The sequence below is a fragment of the Falco cherrug genome, chromosome 1 (assembly GCF_023634085.1).
Source record: "Falco cherrug isolate bFalChe1 chromosome 1, bFalChe1.pri, whole genome shotgun sequence".
In the NCBI taxonomy this organism is placed as follows: domain Eukaryota; kingdom Metazoa; phylum Chordata; class Aves; order Falconiformes; family Falconidae; genus Falco; species Falco cherrug.
Genome location: NC_073697.1, coordinates 100,543,538 through 100,569,698, shown reverse-complemented (window position 1 = coordinate 100,569,698; position 26,161 = coordinate 100,543,538). Strand labels below are relative to the sequence as shown.

General features: G+C 51.4%; 1 protein-coding gene across 3 annotated transcripts in view; it reads left to right on the top strand.

The window, feature by feature from the left end:
• Positions 1-2,236: 2,236 nt before the first annotated feature.
• SGSM1 (small G protein signaling modulator 1) overlaps positions 2,237-26,161 on the top strand; it is a 49,205-nt gene continuing 25,280 nt past the window's right edge. For all 3 annotated transcript variants that reach the window (XM_055700094.1, XM_055700087.1, XM_055700101.1), the window contains exons 1-5: positions 2,237-2,317; positions 2,410-2,453; positions 15,755-15,830; positions 24,804-24,966; positions 25,793-25,945. In XM_055700094.1, the coding sequence (XP_055556069.1) occupies positions 2,299-2,317; positions 2,410-2,453; positions 15,755-15,830; positions 24,804-24,966; positions 25,793-25,945 (455 nt within the window). In that variant the 5' untranslated portion in view covers positions 2,237-2,298. The remainder of the gene's footprint in view (positions 2,318-2,409; positions 2,454-15,754; positions 15,831-24,803; positions 24,967-25,792; positions 25,946-26,161) is intronic.

Here is a 26,161-nt window from a genome sequence, read left to right as displayed (position 1 = left end):
AGTTTCAGCATCTGCATGTATGCAGAGCCACAGCTCTACGCTGTCCCAGTGACAGCTCAGGGTCAGAGGAGTGAGTAGGCTGTCTCTGCCCTTGGTAATCGAATTCACTGTTGATATTTGATGGTGCTTCTACATGGTGTTTTATGAGGCTTCGATGCCTTTATTATGAATGTTTATTAGCCTGTCTTAATTGCCCATTCAAGAGCGTAGGACCTGCGGTCATCAATAAATGACAGGCGGGGTTGCAGAGCAGCAGAGCTGGGTACAAGCCCCCTGGGCTGACTGGGAGTGCAGGCGGAGCCCCTTGGGCAGGGCCGTGCTGCAGCCTGGCTCCTGGCCAGCTGTGCAGGTCTCAGGTCAGACCCCAAAAGCCCTGGGCTCCTGCCTCTTAGCACCTTTGGTCCTTCTCCTGCACCCGGGGACCCCATCCACAGGGCTCTCCACAGACAGACCCCTGGCACAGGCTGCTGGGCAGAAGAGATGCACTGGTGCCCACTGGTGAGACTGGGCAACCGGGCTTGCTGCCTTGGGGGACTGCAGATGGTGGTTGTGGGGAGCAGAGCTGCAGCCCTATGAACAAAGCAGGCGTGGAATTCCCGACTTGGCACGCTAAGTGCTGTGTCACTCGCTGGGGGCCCAACCTGAGGCTACGGGCGACTCCCTGGGTGGGAACCTGAATCCTGAGGGTCAAGTCAACACTCACTTGACTGCAGACAGTTGTGACCCTCACCAGCACATCCAGAGCTGCCCAGGCTAGATTCCCATGAAGCCCAGAATCTTTCTGGGATCCATCTGGATCAGCAATCACATACACCCCAGCAAGCCAGCCCTAATGCTGCAGTTCAGCAACATTTGCGCTGCCACCACTTCTGTTCACAGGGTATTTAGCAAGCAAGTAAACAGTCACAAGAAATAGCGTACAAGGGAACAGGTTTTCTCTACAACAGATATGGCACAACTATTCTCCTCGCCTCTGTGCCAGTGGTAAAGTACAGAAGGGACCGGATTCTGATTAATCCCAAGTCCAGAGCTCCCTGGCAGGCAAATGCCCAGGCCAGGCACCAGAAAGGAACTGTTGGGATGGATGGTTTCTGCCATCTTCAGGGCCGCTGAGCATCAGCAGGGAGCGAAGGCAGCTGTTCCGATGCAGAGGATGCAGCCCAGCTCCAGGTGTAGTAGAGGAGCAATTCCCAGGGTTGTGGAGCTGGCAGGCTAGGGAGCATCTTCCCTGCTCTCCATGCCAGGACCGAGTCCTCTCCCAAGCAGTGGCAGCAAGGGCCCCGGGCCAGCTGGGGCCGTGACAGTGGCCAGAGGCCACCTGCCGGCATGCAGCGTGGCCAGGCACTGCTGCCCTCACTCTAATGTGGTTTGTAGTTATTGGAAACCAGACTGCGAAGGAGCCGGGATCCTGTTTCTATGGAAATGTCCTGGAACAGCAAACGAGGAAACAGAAAAACAGAAGATACGTTAATGGCAGCTGCTAGGCAGGGCTTTCTCTGAAGCAGTTGTGATTTTGATGGGAGGTGTCTTGGGTCTCCTATGAATAGGTCTTCTCAGCTCATGTATCGCCTTCCCAGTGCAGAAGAGCCCACAGGAGCATGCCTGGATGGTGCACGGCTGTGAGGATGTTGCTTCTTCGCACCTCCGTGTGGCTCCCAGAGCTCCCAAACGGTGCCTGTTGCGCCACATCCCTGTGCACAGGGACACACCAAGGGCTCGCCCCAGGCTGCGGCCTTCGCCCCGGCCCCATGTCAGTCACCCAGCCCTATGGGTCGCCACCCCTGGGTACCTGGTGGCACCTTGGCCCCAGGTCGGGGGTGCTGGGGCCTGGGCTGGAGGGGGTCCGACCTGGGGGCCCTGGGAGCTGGGGGTCCTGGCTGTACTCCTCACCGAGTGGCCCGGCCTAGGTGGGACCCCCGCACTGAGGACCCGGGCCTGGTTGAGGACCCCCGGCCCGTCTGGGGTTGCCCCGCTGAGGGCCCGTGCTCGGCTGAGGTCCCCCTGAGAGTCTGGGTTTGGCCGCGGCCCCCCGAGGGCCTGGCACGGGCTGAGCCCCACCCTCGCCCCCCTCTCCCGAGGGGCTCCTCGGGGTCGCCCCCCGAGGGCCCGGGCCCAACCGAGGCGCCCCCGAGCGCGGCCCGTTGCCGGGGGCGGCCGTGGCCGTGCCGGCGGCGGGCGCGGATTGGCGGCGGCGGCGGCGGCCCCACCTCGGCGGGCGCGGGTGGGCGGTGCGGCCCGGTGGGCCCGGCCCGGCCCCGCCGCCACTCTGCCGGCGCTGCGGAGCGGAGGAGCGCGGCCATGGCGGCGGCCTCGGCGGGTAGGGCGGGCGGCGGGCCGGGGGCGCGGGCGGCGGGGCCGGGCGGGCCGGGCCACACTACACTAACGGGCCTCTCCCCGTTCCCTCCACAGAGGCGGAGACCCGGCAGCGGCTGCTGCGCACCGTCAAGAAGGAGGTGGGTGCCGGAGCGCGGCGGCCCCCGCGGGAGCAGCCCCGGAGCCCCGGTCCCAGCTCGGTGACCCCCTGCCGGGAGGGGAGCCCCGGGCCGCGGCATCCCGCTGGCTCCTGCCGGTGCTGGGGCGGCCGATTTCACAGTCCCCCCCCCAGCACCCCCGACGCCGGGCAGGGCTGGGGACCGAGCGTGAGCCCGCGGGGGCGGTGCGGGCTGCCGGCGCCGGGCGAAGCGGGGCCGCCCGGTTCCCGGGTAGGCGGAGGAGCATCCCTACAGCACCGGCGAATTTTGGCACCCCAGTGTCCTGTGTTTTCTGAAAATCGCCCTTCGCTGGTGGCAGAGCCGCGCTCACAAGTTGTGGTTTTCCGCGGGGGAAGAAGGGGCGACCCCGGCGCTGCTGCCGCCGGGAGCCGGGCCGGGCCGCCCGCAGGGCCCTTGCGCAGAGCCGGGGCCCGCACACCTGTGTGCCCCCGTGCCCTGTGCGAGCGGTGCCGTTTGACATCTGATTGTGCTGATCTCTCCTCTCAGGCATCTTTAACTCTTGGTTTATACTGTGTTTTATGCTGAGCTGACTCAGGCTCCTTCTGTCTGCGCAGCACTTGGTGTTTATAATGTGTGTGGCATTAACACAGTGAGCTAGATGGGGAGCTGAGAGTCCCAGTGCTCTGCCACGGAGTTGGTGTGTTGCCTGTGTGTGGAGGTGGGCTGCATGAGCCAGCAGGGCCGCCTCTGCCACCCATCTGCAGCTGTAGAGCTGTCTGAAGCAGCTGAATGTTGTGGGACCCGCTGCAGAGCCTGGACTTGCTCTGCTCTGTGGTGGAGTGCTGGGTTGCCAGGAGCTGTTGTCATCTCTTGCCTGTGGCCTGTCCCTGCAGGTCACCTCCTCTGGGATTTTGGAGGGTATGATGTGGGACATTTTGTTTCTGGTTTTATGAGCATCTTGATCTCCAGCTTACCAGCTCCAGAAAGTGGAATGTCCCTACTGGAGACACTGCTCGGAGTAGGGTGAAGGAGACCGTGGGTGGTAGGGCTGAGGAGGGTGACAGCACAGTGCGTTTGACTGTTCATCGAGACTGCTTCCCACCTTTAATCCTGTGCTGGGTGTGGTGGTAAGGAATACTACTTGTTGCCTTGGCAACAGCTATTAAACCAGAAAAAGGGTATGACATTTATTTAGCATCCTGGATAAAGCTGACATCTCATTATTACTGTCTGTCTGCTACACCTCCCGAGTGGAGAGAGACAAAACAGCAGACTGCACATCAACTGCCGCTGCAGGGTGGTAGGCAGGGATTGCCCATCAGTGTGCTGATTAAACTGCTTGGCCAGTGGACAGGAGCTTCCTTCCAGAGACCGCTGTGGCTTCTGCAGGCTGTCACTGCACATGAGCATCTTCTGCGCTGGCGTTTAGTACGGGCTTCTCTCCCTTTGCCCTTCCTCCAGGGGATATGTGCTTGAAGAAAGTGCGGCTTGTGCCTAGGGGAGGAGAGCCAAGGGTTGTGACATGCCCTTCTGCTGTTTATTGGTAAAATAAATGTATTGTATGAGGGTTTGGTGAATGCAAGTAAAGACTGAAGGAGAGAGGTGATGTAAGGGGAAAGCCCTTCTGCCCTGGTGAAAAGCTACCAGCCAACGTGGCATGGTGCTGTAATGTGGGTGTTTGACACAGTCTAGTATCTCTCCAGCAGCCCTTTAGTAAGGGCAGAGCAGGTGCAGAGCAGAGATTGTTTTCTGGTGGGTCTCATTGCTCGGGGCTCTGCCTCAGGATGTTGGTGCAGGTGTGGGTTCTTTGCCTGCGCAGGCACTAGGCGGTTGCACTTCAGGTTTCTCCCAGCTGGAAGCAGTAAGACCTGGCAGGGACCCTGGTCCTGTGAGAAGGGGCTGTCTGTGCACTGCTGTGCAGGTGGGGATGCTCCATGGCAGACCCGTGCTGTGTGCTCTCTCCACCTGGGCTTTGCTCTGTTAGGATTTAAAAAAACCTGGGGAAACATGATTCCATGCATTATATAGTTAATTATTTAGGAGCATGTCTGAAATTGGGAGCTGGTGGGGCATTCTTCTGCCTGTTGCTCCCTGCTCGCTAGGCCCATTTTGTTCATGGTTTTGTCTTTTCTTCCTCTCCTAAACTGACTTCAGGTTAAGTCCAGTGCTTCTGCAGACTTCAGGGAGTAGTAGAAGGGGCTAACTGCAGAAGTCTCCCCCACTCCCCCCACCCCAGAATTTTTACCTTTCACAAAACTGTGTGTTCTCATTTCATTAGACCATATCTGATGTTGCTTCAGCCATGGCTCTATGTGATCTGCTGGGGTCCTCAAGTGCAGGTGAGCTCCACTGGGACTGGGGGCAGCTATGGATCGTACTCTGGAAGCCACGCCACATCTGTCATCCTACTGGAATAACTGAACAAATAAAATATTGTGAAGACAAGGTCTGATTAGAGAAGGTAGATAAAACAATAGATCAAAATTACTGAAAGCACTGCAGTGAGCAAATGGGCTTTAATATTTGGTTGTTGCCACGGTTAATGCATTTTTATTTTTAAGAAGTCCTGCTCTCCTGCTCTGCAGTAGATTTACAAGTTGAAATGAGTTGTGCTATCACCGTCATATTCCGCCCCCTTTTCCCCCCCCACCCCCCGGTCATAGCAAAATTGACTATTTGTCAGCTGACTGCAAGGGAAGGAGTAGAAGTATGCAAGATAAGAAGCATAACCAAATCTTCCCTGATTTTTTTTTTGTTGTTTAGAGCTATTATCGGTTGGAATGAGGCTTCTTTAAAAACCCACAGCCTGAAATATCGATGTTTAAAATGGCTTTGGATTTTCAACTAAAAATATTCTTGCAACCCATGCCTCTCCCCTTCTTTTGCACATTTCAGTTTTAATAGAGGAGAATTCTGAGGTATGTTTTTGACTGCCTCCAGGTAATTGCACTGCATAGAAAAATAGGTGGGGAAGCAGGTGTTACCCGTGAAATACAGGCTGTACTATACTGTGCCTGGAAAATGAGTTGTGTGAAAAGCTGAATGGAATAGGGGGAGTAATCAGTTGTCTTGCTTATTCTTCTGCAGAAACGTAGTTTATATTTTAACCTTCCACTCGGCAAGCAGCTTTAACTCTTTTCTCATCAACAGCTGCTGTGCCTGTATAGAACATGTTGCTGCCTGTTCTTAGAATTGTTTTAAAAAACTATTGTTGACTGACTACAGGCTGCTTGCTTGCTGATGTCCCATGATCTTCTATCGGATATAAGATTTATTTTTAATAGCTTGTATGGTTGCCACTGTGTAGCTGTTGACTAATTGCATCATCATGTATCATAGGGACAATAGTCAGTCTCTCTTCCTCCCACCCTTTAAATGATGTGCCCCCGCTATGCAGCCATATTGTCTAGTTCGTGGCTAAGTAACACAGAGTGACCGGTAAGAGCAATATTTTTGCAGCTTGAGTTTGTTTTTCTGGAGCACGTACATATGCCCATAGTTCCAAAATATCAGATTGCAGCTGTCACTGCCAGCTATTTCATTCTGGATTGGTAGAAAATTGTAAATTAATTTAATGTTATTAGGATTTGAAAAATTAATGTTGATAGCTTTAAATGTTCTCAAGGCCAATTTTTTTAAAAAAGGCCTTTGTGTAGCCATCAAAACTGTTCAGGCAAAATGAAGATGAGTATGATAAGCTGAAGGTTTGTAATGAAAGCTTCTATTTGCAGAGGGACCTTCTGACGTCTCTGAAGCACCCAGGTCAGCCTTTTTCAAACGTTCCTATATTAAAAGTAAACAGATGGCTTTAATGCAGCATTTCTCGATTGCCTGCATCAATCTCTTCTGAAAAGAGTATTACTAATCGCTGGGGACCATTTTCTCTTCTTTTGAAGATAAAAGCAGTGGTGTGCAGAAGTGCTTTCATGCTTCAGAACCCCTGGCTTGATGTTTTGTACCCAGAAGAGGTTTCATGCTGCTTTCCTCCTTCCTTCTCAGCATTCAAGGAGACGAGATCTGTATGCCAGAGGAGCCTCCTTCCTCCCCATCCAGCCTCTCCTCCCTGCTCCCAAAAGGTCATCCTCTTCTCCTGGTATCCTGGCCGTTGCCATGGAAATACCTGGTTTTGCACAGATTTAGGACTTCAAAGCAATTCGGGGCTGGAAGTTCCACCTAGTTTCAGTGCAGGTAGTGTCAGTCTTTGCCATGTTTGCTAATTGAATCCAAACTGCTTGTCAGTGTAGCGTTTAGCACCTCAGAAAACCGCAGCTTCATGGCATGATGGGTGCAGAACAAAGCAGGGTAAAGCTTTGAGATCAGACGTTGGAAACAGAGAAATGACTAAAGTTTTTCCTAAAATGTTTCAGTGCCTTTATTGAGCATCTTACAGCTAGTGGTACCAGCAGTGCCAACAGATGGCAGGGAAATTTGCGTTTGACAAGCACAACAGGAATAGAACCAGCTATAACATGATCTTAAATTAGTGTTGTATGTATGGATTTTTGGCCAAAAGTTGATGCCCTATGAAGAAGGTCTGTTGAAAAATACTGTCAGCAAATATGCATCACTGGGATCGTTCCCATTTCTCCCAAGGTACAATGTTGCTTTATGGACCCTTCAATGTAATGCCTTTTTAATTTCTTTTTCCAGCTAACTGCCCAAATATTCAGAGTTCTGCTTCCCCCTTACCCCCCAAGGAGACTCAGCCCAGTTCCCAGCCATGAGTACACGTGGTTCCTGGGGAAGGTCTGCTGGCTGGCCTGAAAATCCCACGTGTATCACATGGATGATATCCTAGCTGCAGAAGGTGCTGTGTTTTATTTAGTAAGCGATGATGAATAATTAAATAAGACTTTTAGAAAAGCCAAAGGTCTCAGTTGGTAGGATTGAGATCAATGTTTCTGTGGCAGCAAGAATATGGAGCTGACAAATGGCTTTAAAGGCTAGTGCATGTAAAGTGCGTGGTGCCATTAGAGCTGTCCCGGTGCTGTCCTCCTGTGGTGCAAGGGGACTGTAATCTCCCTTGGTCCATTGAAATGGCTGGTGAGAGTCCTTGAAGTCTGTGCGTATAAATAGTGCATGTACTCTGAAGCTAGCAGTATTTTAACTGACCGGAGCACAATTAATTGGAATTATTTAGTGGTCAGCTAATAAACTCTTAGGTAAGTGGCAGAGCTTGGCTGCAACTTGTGATGGTGCTGGAAAAGTCTGGCACCTGCTTTTGGAAGATAAACTGTCTTGCAACACTGAGTTTGATAATGTGAATTCTGTAAACAAGTCTGCTAAAAAAAGGATGTTGTAGCAGCAAGACAGACAATAGGCAGACATTTCAAATGAGAGGATAAATCTGGTTTGTGAGAGGTATCGGACTAAGAAGTTCCACTTTAGCTTAAAAAGTGGCTTTTAGCTGCAGCACAGGCAGTGTGATGGAAAGTGCTGTTTTTTCTATCCACCCAGCACACAGAGAGCTCTGGGGGCACTGGAGCGCACAGTCCATACACAAGTAGAGGACCTGGGGTTTGTGTCCTAGAGCTGAACAGCGATTCTGCACTTGCTTTGTCTTGAACACTGAACCACCTTTAGAATCATAGAATCACAGAGTCATTTAGGTTGGAAAAGACCTTTGAGATCAAGTCCAACTGTTTGGTACAAGTCAGCCTGAGAGCCAGAGGCTGGCATTTCTGCTGGGCAGTGTGGGCTGGCTGACCGGGTGGCAAAGCCCTGCAGCATGACTGTTGGAGCTGTGGTGCAAGTGAATCACGTTTGTCCTTGCAGATACAAATGTGTCTAGGGTTGTCTTAATATTGCATCTGCTTCACCAAGTGATCCTTTGGCATAATACCTGAGAAATGGTAACACTGTAGCACTGCATGGAAAGTCTTGCACGTGTATGGGAAGCTGCTTCCTGTGGAGCTTAACCAGAGCTTATTCCTGGAAAGAGATCTTGGTTTGGAGAAGCAATTAAAGAAACGCTCAGATTACTGCAAGGAGTGCCCACATGGACATGTTGCACCAAAACTGACATGTAAAATGGGATTTTTAAGTGCTAGAATTAACTTCCAAACACATAATCAAAGCAGCACTTGGAGACTGCAATGAGAATGAGGAAACACCAGCTCATAAAAGAATTGGAAGAACAAACAGACAAAAGCAAGTTTAAAGCCTGTATCATCAATGTGGGAGATATTTGTTAATTTTTTGTTTGTTTGTTTAGTTTTGTGAGGTTTTTTAACACAGAAGAGCAGATTAAACAAGTTTGTGGAAAAGAAACGCATTGAGATTTAGTAAAGAGACTTCACTGACAAACAGCAGTTGTGGATCCTGAACACAGTGCTTGTTTGTGCTGGATGCTTATAGGGATGCTTCTTCCTGATTCCCTGCATATTTACTTGAGGCAAGAGTCATCTTCCTGCAGTCTTGAAAAGAGTTGGGAAGGAAGAGAGATTTTCAGGGCTACTCCTGTATCTGCTGGGGTTTTTCAGAGCTCTTGCAGTGCTGCTGGCTAATTTTGTCTGGCACCATGATAGTCAGTGCTTGATTACCCTCCTAGGCAAGGTAGATTCTGAGAGGATACAGGCAGTGCAGCTTTCTGGCTCTGGTGTTGCATCATCTCATCCCACCCAAATCCTTGGCATCCCATGCAGAGGTGGACGTTCAAAGGTAGCAGAAGACACCTCAATTTCCACTATGTTTTTTACTATGAATCTTTTGTTTTCAGAATGTGGGTTACTTAAACATTCAGCAGAAGGTCTTGCTGTTTCTGACCAGGCTCGATCAATAGCAGTTTCTAAAAACACTTCTGCAAAGACCAACTCAATCACTGAAGGCATTTATCTTATTGTAGCTTTTATTTATATGAAGTGACTCTCTTTGTGGGAGGTCCCACTACAAGGGTGGAAATCAGACCTGGTTCTGTTCTCCCACTGTGTCACAACACTCTCAAAACTAGCCAGCTGCAACAAGGTCTTTCACTGTCACATACCAACGTACTCTTCGTGCCAGTCCCTCTGCTGCCTTCTCTTAGTCTCTCCTCATCCAGGGCATACGTTCTCTTCTCTTGCTTCTTCCTCGGCTGCCCTCTCTTCATTGACTCTCAAGCACTTAACAGAACCAGCCACAGCTGCACCTTATCTACACTGGCCAACCCGCCGCCCCTGAAGCCAGCCCACAGCTGTATATTATCAATGCTAATTAACCCAGCTTCATTCCTCTACACCACTGCTCTGGATGTACATGTTTCAGTGTCTGGCTGCTTTGCCCCTTTGGAGTGGGACAAAAGAGTCTGAGCACCCGGCTGTTGGCCTCACTGCTCAGTGACTTGTGTGTCTCCCTACCAGAGGCCGTCTTCCAGAATCCCGTCTCCAGGAGCCATGAGCAGGGTCTAGCAAACAGGCCCACGCCTGGGGGTGTCATCACAGCTGTATTGCACAGAGCTCGCTGTTCTGCAGCCCTTTTGGCAAAGTGACCAAGCTTCACCTTGAAACAGGACTGGGAAAAGGATGAAGCTGGCCACTCTGCATCTGGCTTGCTAGGAACAATTTCACAGAGTTACGAGCACAGCCAAGTACATGGGAGATGCTGTGCTTCAATACAAATGCCTTAATAACCAGCGAAGGGCTTTGCAAGAAGCATGGCAGGGAAAATTGTGACTGTAAACATCACTGGATAATCTAGAGTACAGGTTCTATGGTGACTTGCCTGGAAAAATCCAGCCAGGTGAAACAGAGTTCTGAGTCAATATTGCCTCAGACTAATTAAACCCAGGGTTACTGGTTTGCTTCTGATCTCTGCAGCTCAGTGGTTATTGCAACTGCTGTAATATTTGGCTTGCTCCGCCAATGTGAATGGCGGCTGGGACTGGGTACAGTTAAGAAGCACTGTTACGGGAACGTTGGATTTTGAGTTGAAGTCTAACCCTGGGAATTTTGTAGCAGAGAGACACAAGCCTCCATCCCTCTTTGGGGTCTGGGGGTTGTTGGATAGGTAAGGTTTTGTTTTTGTTCTTGAAGGGGGAAGAAAAAGTGGTTAGTCAAACAAAATTTTAATAGCAATGTTTTGACTGTGATGGAGCGGGCCAGGCCACGGAGAACCAAAGGGAAGGCTGAGACATCTGCGATCAGGAGCCTCGCTGCAGGTATGGGGGTGCAAGCTCAAATTGCTGGTCTGAAGTGGGTGTGCCAGGATTCCTGTTGCCCCTGGTGAATGCCATAACTCAGTTTTCTCAATGCCTGTGGCTTTTGGATCTGGCTTTGGAGGTGGGACGAGGAGGAAAAAAAAATGTTTTCCTTGTAATTCAGACGTGCACATGAAGCCAAGGACTAGCTCACTTCTTCACGAGTCAGTGATTCAGATGGTAATGTCAGGACTAGCTTGTCTTCTGTTGTATTTTTGGAACTGCAATTAATGCTGTTGTGTTTGGGTGGAGACCTTGTTGTGAGGTGTCCCTGTGACCCTGCTCTCCTGGCAGGGGGTGACTTGTGCTGTGCTCACAGTTGGAGCCAGGAGGAGTGTTTTTATTGTTGTGTAATACTTTATAATATTCTTCTCGAGTTTACCTACAGCTAAATTATTAGTTGCTGTTTTAATTTCCTTTCTAATAGAAGAAGAGCAAACATCTCATTTTCCTTAGGCTGGCTCTAGATAAAGAGTGGGCAGCCTCATTTGTTGAGATTGTTCTGGCTACAATATGAGAATTAGCATTAAAATGCTGGAATGCAGCATGTTTAAAGGCTGTTCAAGTCTTCTCTATAGAGTGAGCCAAACATGGGTTAGCTGGCATTCTCCATCCCTGCAGTGTCACAAACCCGCTTCGCTTTCCGGAGAGGATCTGGGAGCACCGTGGCAGATGGCTGCTGCGGCATTTGTGATCCCAGCTGGCTGTGGAGGGGCTGGGGTCCAGGTGGAAGAGTCCTTTGGGACCTGCAGACAACAGCACAGGAGACCCATCAAGAGTTTTGGGGTTGTCTGGGCTGGAGCTGTCCTACAGATGCCAGCTGTGTCTGTTTATGGGCAAATGTAAGATTGTTTTGTTTGAAAACTCATTTTATGTTACAAGACTGTATCCATCTGTCTAGCCCTTACCTGTTGGGGCTTTGTTTTTGTTGTTTAGCTGCTCCCGTTCTGCTCTAGCCCTTCATGCCCTTCTTGCAATCCGCTTTCCATTTCTATTTCTTCATGTATCTTTGATTTATTTTTAGTGTGATAACCTCAGTCAATACAGCGCGTTGTTTGTTTTTCTTTTTTTCTTTTAATGAGTAATTTTCCATTAAACTGTCTCTCTTGAAAGGTTGGTTTTTTGTGTGCCTTGAGAGTGCAGGTTGTTTGTGCTGTGTTGGCACCAAGATGCCTGGTCAGAGTTGGAGTCCCGCTGTGCTGGTTGCTCCACAGACACTGAGTAACCAGATGGTCGCTGCCCCACAGAAGGCAGTCCTGCAGTAGCTGCGACTGCAGGCATTGCATCAGAGCAGTGAGACGATGGCTTACGTGAAAGGTGGCTGGCAAATATTTGAATATACTGCTTAAATTTGAATATGTTCCTGTTTTAATCAGAAGCTGGTAATCGTGCATTGATTCTCAAGTGTATTTTGAGCGGGGGTTAAAATACAGACAATAGCAGTGTTGCCATGAGGGTACATTTGATAGCGATGTGTTCATCATTTTCTAGTAGCTGAGTTGTCTAGTGAGACAAGTGTCTGTGAACTGCTGACAGAGGAAGCTCATCCTGGGCAGGTGAGGGCTGTGAGCCATCTGGACAAAGGCAGCCCAGCCTGCTGGGAGAGCCTAATCTTGGAACATCCCTGAAGGCTCTGAGGTGTGCATCACTGGGCCTCCCTGCCAGGGCTGCAATGAGGGTGTGATCGGTGATGGTTCTTGGACTGATTAGTGTTTCAGAAGGAGGGATCGGCATGTCTTCGTTGGACACTTGTATGTCAGGTGGAGGAAAAGGAGGAGCTCTTCTTTTGGTGTGTACCTGGTCACTGGTGGACATGAGGTGTGTGCTGTGTCTCTACTTTGCCCCTGCAGCTGAGGTCAAGGGATATGTCTCACTATAACACAGCAAATAGAAGAGAAGGACTCCTTTCCTGTCACTGGGACTTGCTCTGTCCCCATTTCTGTTTCGCAGTGTTCCTTCTGTTGTTGAAGTTTAAAATAAAACACTGCTGGAACTGTGAAGCCCAAATGAGGATTGCAGCTGTCCCCTTTTGTGGTGCTCAGCACTTTTCAATGGTACAAGGAGCAAAACTATGTTGGGCATAGTGAGAGGAAGGGCTTGCTAACCTCACCTGCCTCACCCTGCTGGAAGGTGCCCTGATAAGGGACAGCTGCAATTTTTGGCCACTTGCCACAGTGGTGAGGTAGAAGAAGCAGCTTTCTTGCAGGTCTCTGGAAGCAGAGCCCTCTGCGCCTGGGGCATTCTTGCAGCTGGAGTCGAGTCGCTGCTCCAGGCACAGAGTCGGGATGTAGGAGCTGTATTGTGCTGTGCCAAGGGCAATTTCCCAGCACTCTGAGCCACCGCCAGTCCCAAGGTCCTCATCTCACTGTCAGCTCATCTGATCTTCCAGATACAGGTGGAATCACTGCGCAAGTCCTGCTCCTCCTGGGTTCACAAGCAGGCTCTGTTAGTCACCCAGCACACTGGAGCAGAGCAGTACTGGGAGCTGACCTGATTGCTTTGACATGCAGTGAGATGCTTCTGGCTTTAGATATGACTTTTTCTTAATCCATATTCATAAAAGGATTTCCTTTATTGAGCTGTCAGCTTTGCATAATTGACCTTGATTTTATCTTGCAAAGGAGTTTAATTCCCCAAATGATGCCATTAAAGGTCTCTCATACATGCGGGGTTTGCTTGGCCAAGTCTTGACCTGTGCTTTTTTCCTTCTCTCTGTGCCTTCAGAGAGAGCATCTTGATAAGCAGAACCTCTCTTATGCGCACATCTCTGCACTGTGAACCCTTTCCCCTGCATTTTTTGAAACCAAAGAGTGAAAAGCAAGATGTTATAGAGGCACTAGAAGATGAAATCCGGGCATGCTGACAGCTCTGTATTTAAAAGGAAAACCAGTGAGGAACTGGATGTTTAAGGACCAAACATTCAGCTGGACTTTTGCTGATTTCAGCAGGATTAGGGAGGGTGACAGCTGGGGATGGAAATCACCGCCACTCTGAGCAGGGTAGGACAGGCTGGCTGTAAGAGGCACAGCACCTTGTGAGCAGAACAGCTGGGATCTGCCTGGAAAGGCTGCAGTGTTTGTACCAGGGCTGTGGAGTGATGTGGGGACAGGTGGAGGGACAGCAGATCCTGTGGTCTGATGATAAGAGCTGGCAGGGCTTAGCCGGTGAGGCTCAGCGGGCATGGTGCCGAGGAAGCAGGCTGGATTGTGCCAGAGGGCAGCTGCCAGGGCTAGGGCAGCTCATGGGGCCATCAGGCTAGGTCTGCCTCCTTCATTAATAACACCTACTTCTCTAGCACTTTCTGAGCAAGGCTCCAAATTCCTTGAGCACTAAACTCCCCATCTCATGTGCAGTGCCTGTGTCCTACAGAGGTGTGGGGACAAAGGGAGATGATGTTGCTTGAGAGCTGAGGCAGCCCTCAGACCTGCTCTGTGTTCCCTGATCTGCTCTGCCCTGATCACAGGACCATACTCCCCCACGTCATCCAGCTTGAAGGGTATTTCATGCCAAATCCCACCCTGAAGGTCAGAGCACCCTGAGCAGTATTCCCCCAACTGGTGGACACTGGGAGAAGTAATTTCTGCTGAGAGTGCAAGTTTGCATTACTGGTGAGCAGCAGCACGTATTTTGGTGTTCCCTTCAGTGTCCTCCTTTCAGAGGACAAGGGAGTTCAGCACATCAGCAAGGTGGCTCCCAGGAGCAGTGGGAGGCACACAGGTAGGACAACACACTTCAAACAGGTGATGTTCAGCAAAGGGGGGACACAGCAGTTTGATGGCAGTGCTGGAAGCTCACCATCAGAAACAGGAAGTCAAGGTACTTAAAAAAATCCTCTCCTTTGATAGTGAGTCAAGTTTGTAACGTAGTTTCTGTGAAGGGTTGAATCAAAGCTTGCTCTAGCCCAGCTTTCTAGCTCCAAAACACCAAGCAAACAGCACAGGCTGCACGGGAAGGTGGGCCGGAGAGCGGGGAGCTGGCTCAGGTGCATCTGTGGAGACTGAAGGCATGGTGGGAAGTGCTTCGTGTTGGAAGGGTGAGGATGAGCTCTGCAGGGTAATCCTGTTCAGGCTGCTCAAGCTGAGCCATGGGGAGCCAGTCTCATAGCAGTGGTTGCAGCTGCCGGCTCTGAGGGGGTGTGTAACAGCTTTAATGCACCACAAGTTCATGAGCACTTAGGTACAGGGTGACCCTGCCCTATCTCCAAAACAGGGCTGAGGGGTCTGTATGCTATGAAAGCGATGTTCTCAGTGGGACGGAAAGATCTGGGCGTTGTCAGTGCTGACAGCAACAGGTACACAGGAAGAGCAGCAGTGCTAGGGGTACTTTGATTTCTTGCTCTGGTAGTCCTTGACTCCTCAGGCTCCTCTGACCTACTGCTGTGGATGAGCCAGGCAGTCCTGGGAGCTTCTCCGAGGCTACAGTCTGTCCTCTGCAGCCTGCTTACCTGGCAGGCCTGACCTTCCATCTTGTGTCTGCAAAAATTACACTCCTAATTTATGTGGGTTCCCATTTATGTTCTTCCCCTGATGTGCAACCTGTGTGACAGCTTCCTTTTGATTAATTGCACTGAAATGAGTGCCAATAATGTGTCATAGACAGTAGAGGCTCAGTCAGTCAGAGGGCAGTGCTGATTGCATCGCTATGCAAATGGCATTCCTGGTCACATTTGGTGCCAGGTGATCCTTGAATTTGGCATTGACAGATGGTTGGAGTCATTTGGGACAGCAATGTCACATGAAATTTGTCAAATCCTCATAAAATGAAAGAACATAACAATACTGTAAAAGCATTAAATATGAGATTTGGTTACCCTTATTAAGATCTCTTTTATGTAAATTGTACTTGATTCCTGAAGTTAATTCTCTGCTCATAGTTTTCCTACTTTGAAGTTTCTCAACAGCAAAACCACATTTATTTTTTTTTATACCTGACTTGTTGAAATAGCCAGTGGTGCTCAGCAGCCAGAGGTGCATTGATTCTCTGTGAGACCTCATGTGCTATTAGCAGCAATTAGAAAACTCAGAGAGCAGAGGAGTGTCCTTACAGACACAAAGTGAGCAGAGCATCTCGCCCACTCCTCTGCAGGTCTCCCCATTCTACTCTGTGGCTGAAATGCAGCGTTTTCTCTAACTGGGCCTCTGTTCCACAGGTGAAGCAGATCATGGAGGAGGCAGTGACAAGGAAGTTTGTGCATGAGGACAGCAGCCACATCATCTCCTTCTGTGGTGAGTCTCTGGTGGGAAGTTGACTTGAAATGGGGGCAGGAACACCCTCTTCATGTTGGGCTTTTCCCTGCCTGGCGCTGGGGCTGTGGTATGTGGCTTTCCTGGGGACACACTGTGGGGTGTGGGGTGTGTGCTGGGGCTGGGGAGGTGGTTAGTGCCAGAGGATGAGTTGTTCTGGCAGTGGTCTGAGTCCCTGAGGCCTTTGCTCTGTGCTTAAAATATAGAGATGTGTTAAAAGCAGTAGGGGTGTTGGCAGTGTATAGTCACTTAAGAAATACCAAAAATAATCTGTTATTTTTAATTCCCTTGAGAACTGATTCAACAGAAAGTCTGTCAAATCCAAATATTTCCTTGCTATTATGAAACAGGAATTTATGGAAAGGAGTCTTCAGTCTGCCTGAGAGCAGGAGCAGAGAGGCTGGAGGCCGCTAAAGAATTCTAAATGGAATTTGTGGAAGATTTGCTCTGATACTATGCTGCTTTTGGGCTTGTTTTCTCGCAGCTGTGCTTTTCACTTAACCTTCTTTTTTCACTTGTTTTTTTTCCACTGGTGTGACAGCTTTATAAATGTGGAAGTGTTTCAGAATGTGTCCATCAAAATCTTGGCAAAGCATTTTATAAAAACCTTCCTGAAAAGCTGTTGGCTTTTATCTGTGGTATGTGGCAGGAGGACTTTGGGCAGGGACTGTGGAGCAGTAGAGGAGTATTTGTATCTCAAAGGTATACGGAGCAGGAGAGAGCAGCCGTGTTCTGGGTGGAACAAGTCATGAGTTTGAGGCCAGCTCTCAGCACCCCACCTGCTGTAGGGCTCAGCAGGCCAGCGCATCCTGGGAGGAGCATTCAGGGCAGCCCACCAGCTCCCATGGAGCAGCACGGTTTGTGGCAGCCCAAACTGCAACCACCGTGTGATAACACACAGTGTGGCTGGCGAGCTCACTTGGCGGCGGTGCCCAGGCTTGTCTTGGCAACTGCTCTACACTGGAGAAGTTTCTGGGGGCTGCAGCAGCCCACGGAGTGGTGCTGATAGTCCAGCATGTTGGCTCCCCATCTCTCCTCTGACAGAAGAAAACATAATTTTGCCCTTTAATGAGATCACTGCTGATTGTTGGGGAGAATTTGCAATCAGGGTGGTGAAATGAGATTATTTCTATTCTTTTGACCCTTTTGTGCTGCTTTCGTCACCCATTCAAAGTGGAGAGTAGTGTCTGCCGTGGACACAGTTAATGCCCAGATAAAGCAGTTTCTTCAGCAGCTTCAGCTGTCCAGTCTGCCAGGTGCTGCCAGGGTTAGTGTTTGCAAAAGTGGGGAGACCTGGCTGGTGGACTAGGGGGTGTTTGATGAATTTCAAACCTAGGCAGAAAGCAATTAGTCTGTTCATAGCAGGGCAAACATATCAGGCTATTGGATGAGCGAGGTGGTTGTAGCCCAGGAGCCCTGGGCATGGAACAGGCCCTTTGTGCTAGGTGCTGCATGGATAAGAAAATTTCTCAGCCCCTTGGGGATACAGGTGGGATAGAGCTGGAGCCAGATGGGGAGCTTCAAGGAAACAAAGGAACAGCGTTATTCAGGTGTGTGAACTGTGATTTTCATGCCCTGCCAGCCCTGTCAGTGTCAAGTGTTTACCCACTCACCCAGAGCTTGAGAGTGTGCTTTGGCAAGGCATCTGGTGCCCTCCATCTGCTTCTGTCTCTTCACTAGCAACTGTCTGAGAGATGGATACTGGTTTGGGGAGACACCAGTGACCGCTATGGAAGAAGAGCAAGTTCCTTGCTGTCCTCTGGCTTGGTAGTAGGCTTGCACAATGGTGGTTTTCCCAGGTGCCTTTGTTTTTGAATCTGTTCATAGCCCCTTCCCTTGGCAGTGTTACACAGAGTAGCAGTCAGCTTTGCAATGGACCGTTCTGCCAGATTCCTGCCAGACACTGTGGTTGTCCTTCCGGGTGCTGCTCTCAGGGCAGTGTGGATGAGAAAGCTGTCGCTGCTGGTCACTGGCAGCACCGGGGAAATGGTGGAGGTAGTTTGCTGAAAGTGGCTTGCTGAGGGCTAGTGAATCTGTCAGGCGTCTTACCCTGTTGTGCTTACCCAGTTGCATGTGTGAGATGAAGCTCATCCACCAAGATCGGCAGAATTGCCCTCTTTGGGATGCTCCCTGAATTTTGCAAGGCAAAGTTCCTACACTTGGACGCCTGATGGAAGTGGTTAGAGTTCCCTCTGCCTGCTGACTCCCGGGGCAGGATGGCTTGTCCTAGGGTGCAGCATGGGGTTTTTGGGAGGCGTGGTATGTGTGCCTGTGCCTCTGGCATGGGTAGAGGTTCCAACGGCAAGGTGGGTGCTGCCCTTTCTCCTGGCTCGGTCTGATCTCACACACTGCCTGGCCATGCACCGCTGCCGAGGAAGCGCTGCCTCCCCTGCCGTTTAGCAGCCTGTGATGCTTGCCTGCTGCCTGCTGCGTTTCACGGATTTCTACTGAGACGACAGACAGAAGAGGCATCATCGTAGTTCTGCTGGAGAAAGCTATGCTCCCTGTCTGCCCACTCACCAATTTTGCAGCCCTGGTGCCCGTGCTATACGCCACGTGCTGGCTCTGCCCCTGGCTGCCGTGGCAGTGTCTATGGCAACAGGCAGGGTGATGCCTGGCTGCAGCACCAGCAGCGCAGAACCGGAGTCTGGGCCCAGCTCTGCCGCACAGTGGTGGTGATGCGGGCTCCCTTGGCCTGAGCCTTCCTAACAGCCACGGCCTTCCTGTTCATCACAGTCCTGGGGCTCTGTGGAGAATTGCTGGGGGGGATTCTGCTCTGCAGTGTGCCTGGGTGCTCCTGGGTGCTCATCTCAGCCACCTCCCTGTCCCTTGCTGCTGTGCAGTGGTGAACCCTGAGACCAGGGGTTCCCAGGCCAGCAGTTGCCTCCGCAAAGCACTTAAATGGCAGAAACAAACTGTATCCCTTTCTGCAGGGCACAGAGCTGCTTTCCAAAGAGAGGCAGTGTTAGGGGCGGGATGCTAGCTGTCCCCTCTAAATGGTATGGCAGAAAGGACCTTGGGAGAGACCACTGCCAGCTGCTGGGAAAGCTATCCGCTGCTTTTTTCTGTGCCTTGCTGTTTGCTGCCACGTGTCCTCCCCAGGTGACAGCTAGCCAGCCCTGCGGTCCCTGCTTAAAGCCCAGCATAGCCGCAAGGGGAAGCGTTGCTCCTGCAAATGAAGGGGCCTGGGCAAGGGCAGCCAGGCTCTGCTGCTGTGGGTGTCTGCTCAACATTGCTACTGCCAGGGATTTGAGACAGGGATGTGGATGGGACCTCGCAGGGTCCCTGGCCAAGCAAGTTTCTTTAAAGGGCAAAGGAAGAAACTCCCCTGTTGTCCTGTGGCTCAGCCCTGGGACTGAAGCTGCCAGGGAACCTCTTCGCTGCTCTGCTCCAAAACCACGAGCCCTGGCTTCCAGGTAAGGGGGTGGCAGCCTGTGCCTGCTCGGAGCCTGGTCTGCTTGCTGTGCCTGTTGCTCTCAGCAGGGGTGTTTGCCAAGTTACAGTCAGCTGTGCTTCCAGCATGCCAGGCTGGGGCCATGTGTCTGCTGCTGAGCAAATGCTGCAGGCAGTGTGTGGAGGGGGAGCAGCTCTCCTCAATTTACAAATAGCTGAAGGGCAGCTTGCTAATTTGGAGGCCGGGAAGAAAATGACAGAAGTGATGACAACTAGCTTTTGAAGAAGTTGCTCCAAAAAGGCTCGTGCAGCACTGTTGCCGCTGAGTAAGACTAGCATCCACAGACAGAGGCACAAAAAAGAAGGAGAATGGAGCTGCGAGGTCTCCTTTTCTGCTCTGAAGAGCAAAGAAGCTGCCTTCTTCCTTTTCTCCTGGGCCCTTGCATAATAGACACGCCGGTGCTGGTTTCAGGCCTATGTGCCTTTGTACACTGCTGACCAAATGGCATCGAAAGAGCAGAACAGACTTCAAGGTGTGACTCATTCTCTGCTTTTCTGTGCAGCACGAGGCTTCACAGCCTGCAATTATTTATAGGCTCCTGTGACATGGACCTGAGGCATCCAGGCACGAAGGGTTCGTTAGATCCTTCTGGCTTCTTAATGATGCTGCTGCACTTTCACTGGCTTCTGGTGTTGCCTTCTGGTCTGTCTGCTGTTGCTTTCTCATTTGAATAGTATGCGCACCTTCCTCTGTTGTGGCTCTCTGTGAGACAGGTGAGCTTATAGAGCTTATAAATAACCTCTTTCCCTGACAAGCGGAGTGTGCTGCAAGCCTGGCTCTGGCTGGACAGAGCTGCCCTTTTCTCTGGGGAGATCCACTCACAAGAGCCTTCCTTGTCAAGCCCTCCTCACCCTCTGCGTAGCCAGTGTACCGCAAACCCCCTCTGATGAAACCAGTGGTCTGGCAGGAAAAGGCAGCTGCCCCCGGCTGCCCTGCTTTGCCTGTAAGGGAAGGGTTTGAAGCAGACAAACGCGAGTTGGCATCTGTCACGTTACGCTGCCCTGGGAGGCTGATGGAGAGCCGGCGGCAGGGCTGCGGGCCTGCATGAGCTGAGGGGTTTGTTGTCCACATCAGTGCTGAGACTGCTTTCATGCTCAACCCCCGAGTGGTTTGAATCATGCCAGGCCAGAGAGCTCTCAAGATCTTGGAAATACCTTTAGTCTTTTGCCAAGAAACAGAACTCCTACCTTACCTGGGTGTAGCTGCACAAAGCCCCTGTACCACGCTGTAGATCATATCCTTGGGGATGGAGAGAATCTCTTCACAGTGTCTGTTTGCAGTGGTGACAGTAAGTTAGTTATGAACTGGGCTCAAAAATTCAGAAGGTTAAAAAAGAAACTGCCGTTACCCTTGCATTTAGTGTGGACAAGGCACTCTTAGCGTGCTCAAGCCTCCGAGCCCTTGGGAGGGCACAGGGAGAGTTTTTTCCTGTGGAGGCTGCACATTTGTGTGTAATTTTGCCTGCAGGACTTGTGTTTTGGAGAGGTCTAGACTACAGCACTGACGGATGCTGATGCCCATTCTGTCATGCTGGAGCGTGCTGGGAGGCTTTTCAGCAGTCCGGGTGTTCTCCCGCGTGCTGCTCACTGGTTGGCAGGGAGGTGTGATGCACTGGCCGTGACATGAGCAGCATGATGTGCTGCTCTCCTGCAAGACCATGAGCGCTCTTGCGCATCTGCTGGAAATTCAGAATGGAACTGATGGCACACTGAGCATCTGGTGCCCAGCAGAAGTTGCCTTTGTGCGAGGGCTGCAGGGAGGCAGCCCTGGCTGCTGGTCCGCCGTGGTGCTGTGAGCTGCAGCTGCCCCTCAGCTGGGCTGCTTTGCACAGCCCTGTGCTTGCTGGGGTGGGCTGTTGTCTCCTGGCTTGGTACTGTAAGGCACCCTGGGGGCTGGCAGGGGCAGAGGTGCATTTTGATGGGCAGCAGAGTCAGGGACACCTCGTCTGCCTGCCCCAGGCTTGCTTGCATGGCTTTTCTCTCTGGTATACGAGGGTGGGTGTGAGGCACAGAGGGGCTTTTTGGGCTCATTGCCTTGCTGGCCTCTTGTCGCCACACGCAGCTGTCAGGTAACTGGGCCCTGATAAGTTGCTGCTTGGCAGCATAATTGATTTGACAGCTGCGAATGCCACAGATCCAGCATTGCTCTTGCGCTGTGTCCGGCAGCTCTGGCACCAAGCTGCACCGGGTGACCACTGGAGCCCAGCCCGGCTGGCACTCACTGCGGAGGCTGAGGTCGCCTCTGAAGAGCTGGAGATGGCTGCTTGAGACTAGAGAAATCCCCCAAAAATACTAATTGGAGGAGGGGGTGATGGTGCCCTGCCAATGCTGGCAACAGACTTCAGGGGCTGAAGTCCAGCTCCATCAGTAGAGAGCTAATGTTGGCAGCGTGGTGCCACAGAGAGCTCACCCTTGGCTTGGTCTTGGTGGAGAGGGGAGGGGGGACTTCTCCCCAGATTTTGAAGGTGCTGCTGTGGTTTCTAGTTCAGCTCTATGTCAGTATAACCTTACATTCCAAAAAACAAAACTGTGGGTTTTTTGCTTGCAATTCCACTTCAACGGGCTCCTGACCTCACTTGGCTGGGGCCAGCTCCACTGTGGGGGGCTAGCAGCGGAGACCTGCCGGAGCTTTCCATGGCTGGGCACTCTGAAACGGGCATGGCTGGGTGCAGCCTCAGGCAGATAGGGTTGTTTGTGTCTGTCGCTTTTATGTTAGTCTTGGAGCATGGAAGAAATGAATGAAGCGATGTGGGGTGGGGTGATTTGAGTGTGTGTGAGGGAGGGGTGGGTCTTCTTGCATTTGGTCCCAAAGCCATGAAGCAGCCTGGTCTTATTTTGCAGCTGCAGATAATCCTCTGGGACAGGTAGGAAGATCCATCCACGCATGGGCTCTGCTCTTTGCAGCATGTCTGGGCTTCAGGAGGGTTTGTGCAGGGCTTTGTGTAAAAACTACCTATCTATCCAGTGGCTCTGAATGGCTGGTATTGGGTGAGCAGGACTTGGCTCACCCAAATGCGTTGCTTTTCTGCTGTTAGCACAGGACATGTCTCACAGCACCTCAGATGCTGCATGCCCACCGTGTCTGCTCGGCGGTGAACTCAGGCATGGCACTAAGCAGGGCAGAGATAATGAGAGCTTCTCTCAGTCCTGGGAGCTGATGTTGATGGGTCTGCATGAAATGTCTTTTTAAATGTCTCCATAGAGTTGTTCAGCTGTAGGAAAAAATGCCTTTCCAGGCAAGAGGCAAATCAGCATCTGCTGGGCTGCCGCAGGGAAGGCTCACCGTGGCTGGCTCTGCAGCATTGGGTGGTTGGGGAAGGCAGGGTACTGATGCACCAGAAAGCTCATTGTCAGACCCAGATCAATAGCTTGCAGAACTGTGGGTCCGTGTAATTTTCCAGTGCTTTGATGAGCCTGTTTAATAAGTCTGTGTTTGACACTAGACATCCATCCTGAGCCCTCCCAGGGGATTCTGGCAAACAGATTGCCGGTGGAGCCTGTGCGTGTGTGTATCTTTCTGTGGAGTCATTGCCATCTCCCGCTGCCAGCAGAGCCAGCTCCCCGCTCACTGCGTGCCCAGGCAGGGAGCCTGGCAGGAGAGGGCAGGAGGCCAGCGCGTTCTGGGCACTCGCTCTGGTCCCGTGAGTGCCTGGTGCTGCCTTTCGGCAGGGCCCAGTGCAGGGAGTTAGGTGAAGCTTTCCATGGGGACTTAACTGCCAAATACCAGCTGCAAGGAGCCAACTGAGTCACCACCAGGCTGGAAGGGTCTCTGAAGCCAGACTGAGCTGCTGGCATTGCCTGTGGTTTATTGCCAGGTTCTCTATTGCCTTTAGGTTTTTCAGGAAAAGGTTGCGTGAACACAGATATTTTTTTTTTGTGAAAAAATTGCCCCATTTCATCTGCTGCTTTAGAAGTCCTCAGTGTGCCTGTCTCTTGCTCCCAAGCTTTCTCCTTCTCGCTTGGACCATCCCAGCACAGGGGGCCAGGAGGTGAAATCTGTTCCAGCTGCACCCATCACTCAGACTGGGCCAAAGGGAAAACTTCAGGGAGTTGTTTGGTTTCTCTGCAATCTGCAAGAAACCTGTGAGGAGAATGAATGTCAGCCTGTTTGTCTGCCTAGCAAAGCAATTATCCTACGTGGAGAAGAGGCGACGTGCTTGCGTGTTAGCTGTTGCATGTCTGATGAAGACATTTTCCTCAGGCCAGGTGGGGATGTTCTCTGCCCTAAAATACAATCTGAGAAGTTTTACCTCCCATCCTTCCATCTAGCCCAATGATTAGTGATGGTGGCCGGACTGATGAGCATGCTGGAGAGAGAGTGACTCGTGCGCTGAGCTTGCGGAGGGACCCCAAGTCCTGAACTGATGGCAGTGCCCTGCAAAAGCCTGCTCTCTGTCCCAGGCTTGGCTGTGGTGGCTGCTGGCCCCGTAGATGGTCTGGTCACCTGAAATGGTTTCAAACCTGTTTAGCCAGGGGACCACAGCATCACTGTGCGGTGTACAGCCACACTTAGCTTCGTGCTGTTAAACCACAGATAAACTCCCACAAGCTTAACCTGAGTGACTCTGTATGAGTGGGCTCTTGGCAGCTCCTGATCCATGTGATTAGTGTCACGCCATGAACCGGTTGCTACTGTGCTGGGAAAATCACCTCTCTGAAAACAGCCATCATGCCGGCACAGACCTGGAAGCAGGATGCAACCTCTGTGCATGCTGAGAGTTTCCAGCATTAGCATCAATTTACTTGCATTCAGGATATCGTGTAGCAGAGCTGTATCCTGGCATTTTCAGAACAAAGGACTGCAAGCACAGTGGGCCCAGTCCTTTCTCCCGCTCTGTTTTTATGAATGAGCAAAGTGCCCCGAGAAATCCTAATCCATTCTGCGAGCTTGGCACATCAGTGCAGACCGCTCACTGTTGGTGGCACAGAGGTACCACCTCTGCGGTTCGAAAGCTGCATGTTCCCATTTCACTGCCAGTCTAGTAAGGTCTCTTTAGGCTGCCGGTTGGTCAGCTAAGCGAGTGCAAGACAAGTTAGTCTGCCTGACTAGTCCCTCTCAGGTGATTTTGGGGAGACTGTGGATCTACTTTAGCAGGCACAAGTTGACTCTCTTTTGCAGTACTTGCGTCTTGGCACACCCATGGTTCATGTTTACTTCCATCGAGCTAGTCATTTGGTTCAGATGAGCTGAACTTCTAATAAGCTTCACCAACCTCAGTCTTTCTTCTGTTTTGGGAAACTAAAATTGTACCTCTATATAGTCAGCAGATCTGATGACTGTGCGGGCAGCAAAGCTGTATCGCTGTCTGCTGTTTTGGGTCAAAAGACATCTAAGTTCCCTGATCTCTTGTCTGCTTAGATGGAAGTAGAACATGGCGCTGGTTTCCTCTTGAGAGACATTTCTCCTGTGGAGTAAGGTCATGGATCCAGCAGGAGACCGGCTGTTGTGACGTGAGCTCCGAGTTCTCCTGCCGCTTCAGTAACAACTTTGCTCTGTTGCAGCTGCGGTGGAAGCCTGTGTCTTATACGGCTTGAAGCGGAGGGCAGCAGGATTCCTGCGCAGCAACAAGATAGCAGCTCTGTTTATGAAGGTGGGAAAGAGCTTTCCTCTGGCAGAGGAGCTTTGCAAGAAAGTGCAAGACCTGGAGCAGCTCATTGAGAATGCGTAAGGCACTAGCATTGCTGTTATCCCGCAGGTCACTTGTGTTTTGGTGTGGGTGTGTAGTTCGAGTTTGGCTGTGGATCGCGATGTCCAGCTTGAGCTTCTACAGGGGGGATTAATTGCTCTTCCAGTGGAGCAGGGTCCTGTCCCGGGCTTTTGGTGTGTTGACCAACTGGTTGCTTTTATAGGAGACCGTGGGTTGCAGTTTAAGCTAGGTTAGACAAGTTCTTACTTCCTCTGCCCCTTGTCTCATGCTTCAGGGACAGCCAAGCGTGGTTGCTCCCAAGCTGTCACAGTTTATGAGCCAGGGCACTAAGCCAACTGGAACCAAATTTGGTCTGCCTCAGTGTGCAGGGCTTGAACCTGCAGTAATTCAAGTTCTGTCTGAGTGGCTTACTCATCCTTGGGCAGGAACCAGGGCAATGGATCGAGCAGCTACCTGGGGGCAGGAATCTTTATGCTGTCCTAAGATAAGCTGCGTTGCTTGTGAACTGCTGTCCTCAGGCACCAGTGGAAAAGGTGTGTGGGCTGGAGGACTCTGCTGAGGCAGAGGGTTGTTCTAGGGTGCCTTTACAGTGGGAAACTGATTTGGAGAAGTCAGTTTTGAAATGCAGATGTGCGCCTTCTGGAGCAGGGGGTGGAACAGATGAAGGGAGCAGTCTCCAGAGCCCTGTCCCCGTGTACTTCCCTGTGCATCCCCCAGCCACCACAGCCACCACCACTGAAACCCTGGCCTCGTGCCCCACGAAGTGCTGTGAGTGCCCTGGGCTCCTGCGGTGCTCAGCAATGAGCCAGTGATGATGTTATTTTTGCCTTGTACTTCTAAAAGACGAAATCAAGTCCAGAGCATCCCAGAGAATGCGCGCAAGATGCCGAAGCTGCCCAACCTGTCTCCTCAAGCCATCAAGCACCTCTGGATCCGCACAGCCCTCTTTGAAAAGGTCTTGGATAAAATCGTGCATTACTTGGTAGAAAACAGCAGGTGAGTGCTGGCACAGGCCAACCCTTTGCCTGTCCTAACTTGCTACCAGCATCTACCCCTCCTGAAGGTGCTAGAGGTGTTGCTGGCTGAGCTGCATCCAAGTGGGCCAGAGAAAGCCCTGGATGGCACAGGCCAGTTGTGCTGCTCTGTGCCCATCACGGGGACTCTGATTGATACCCTGCTGCTGGTGGCCCCTGTACACGCCCTAAAACAAAG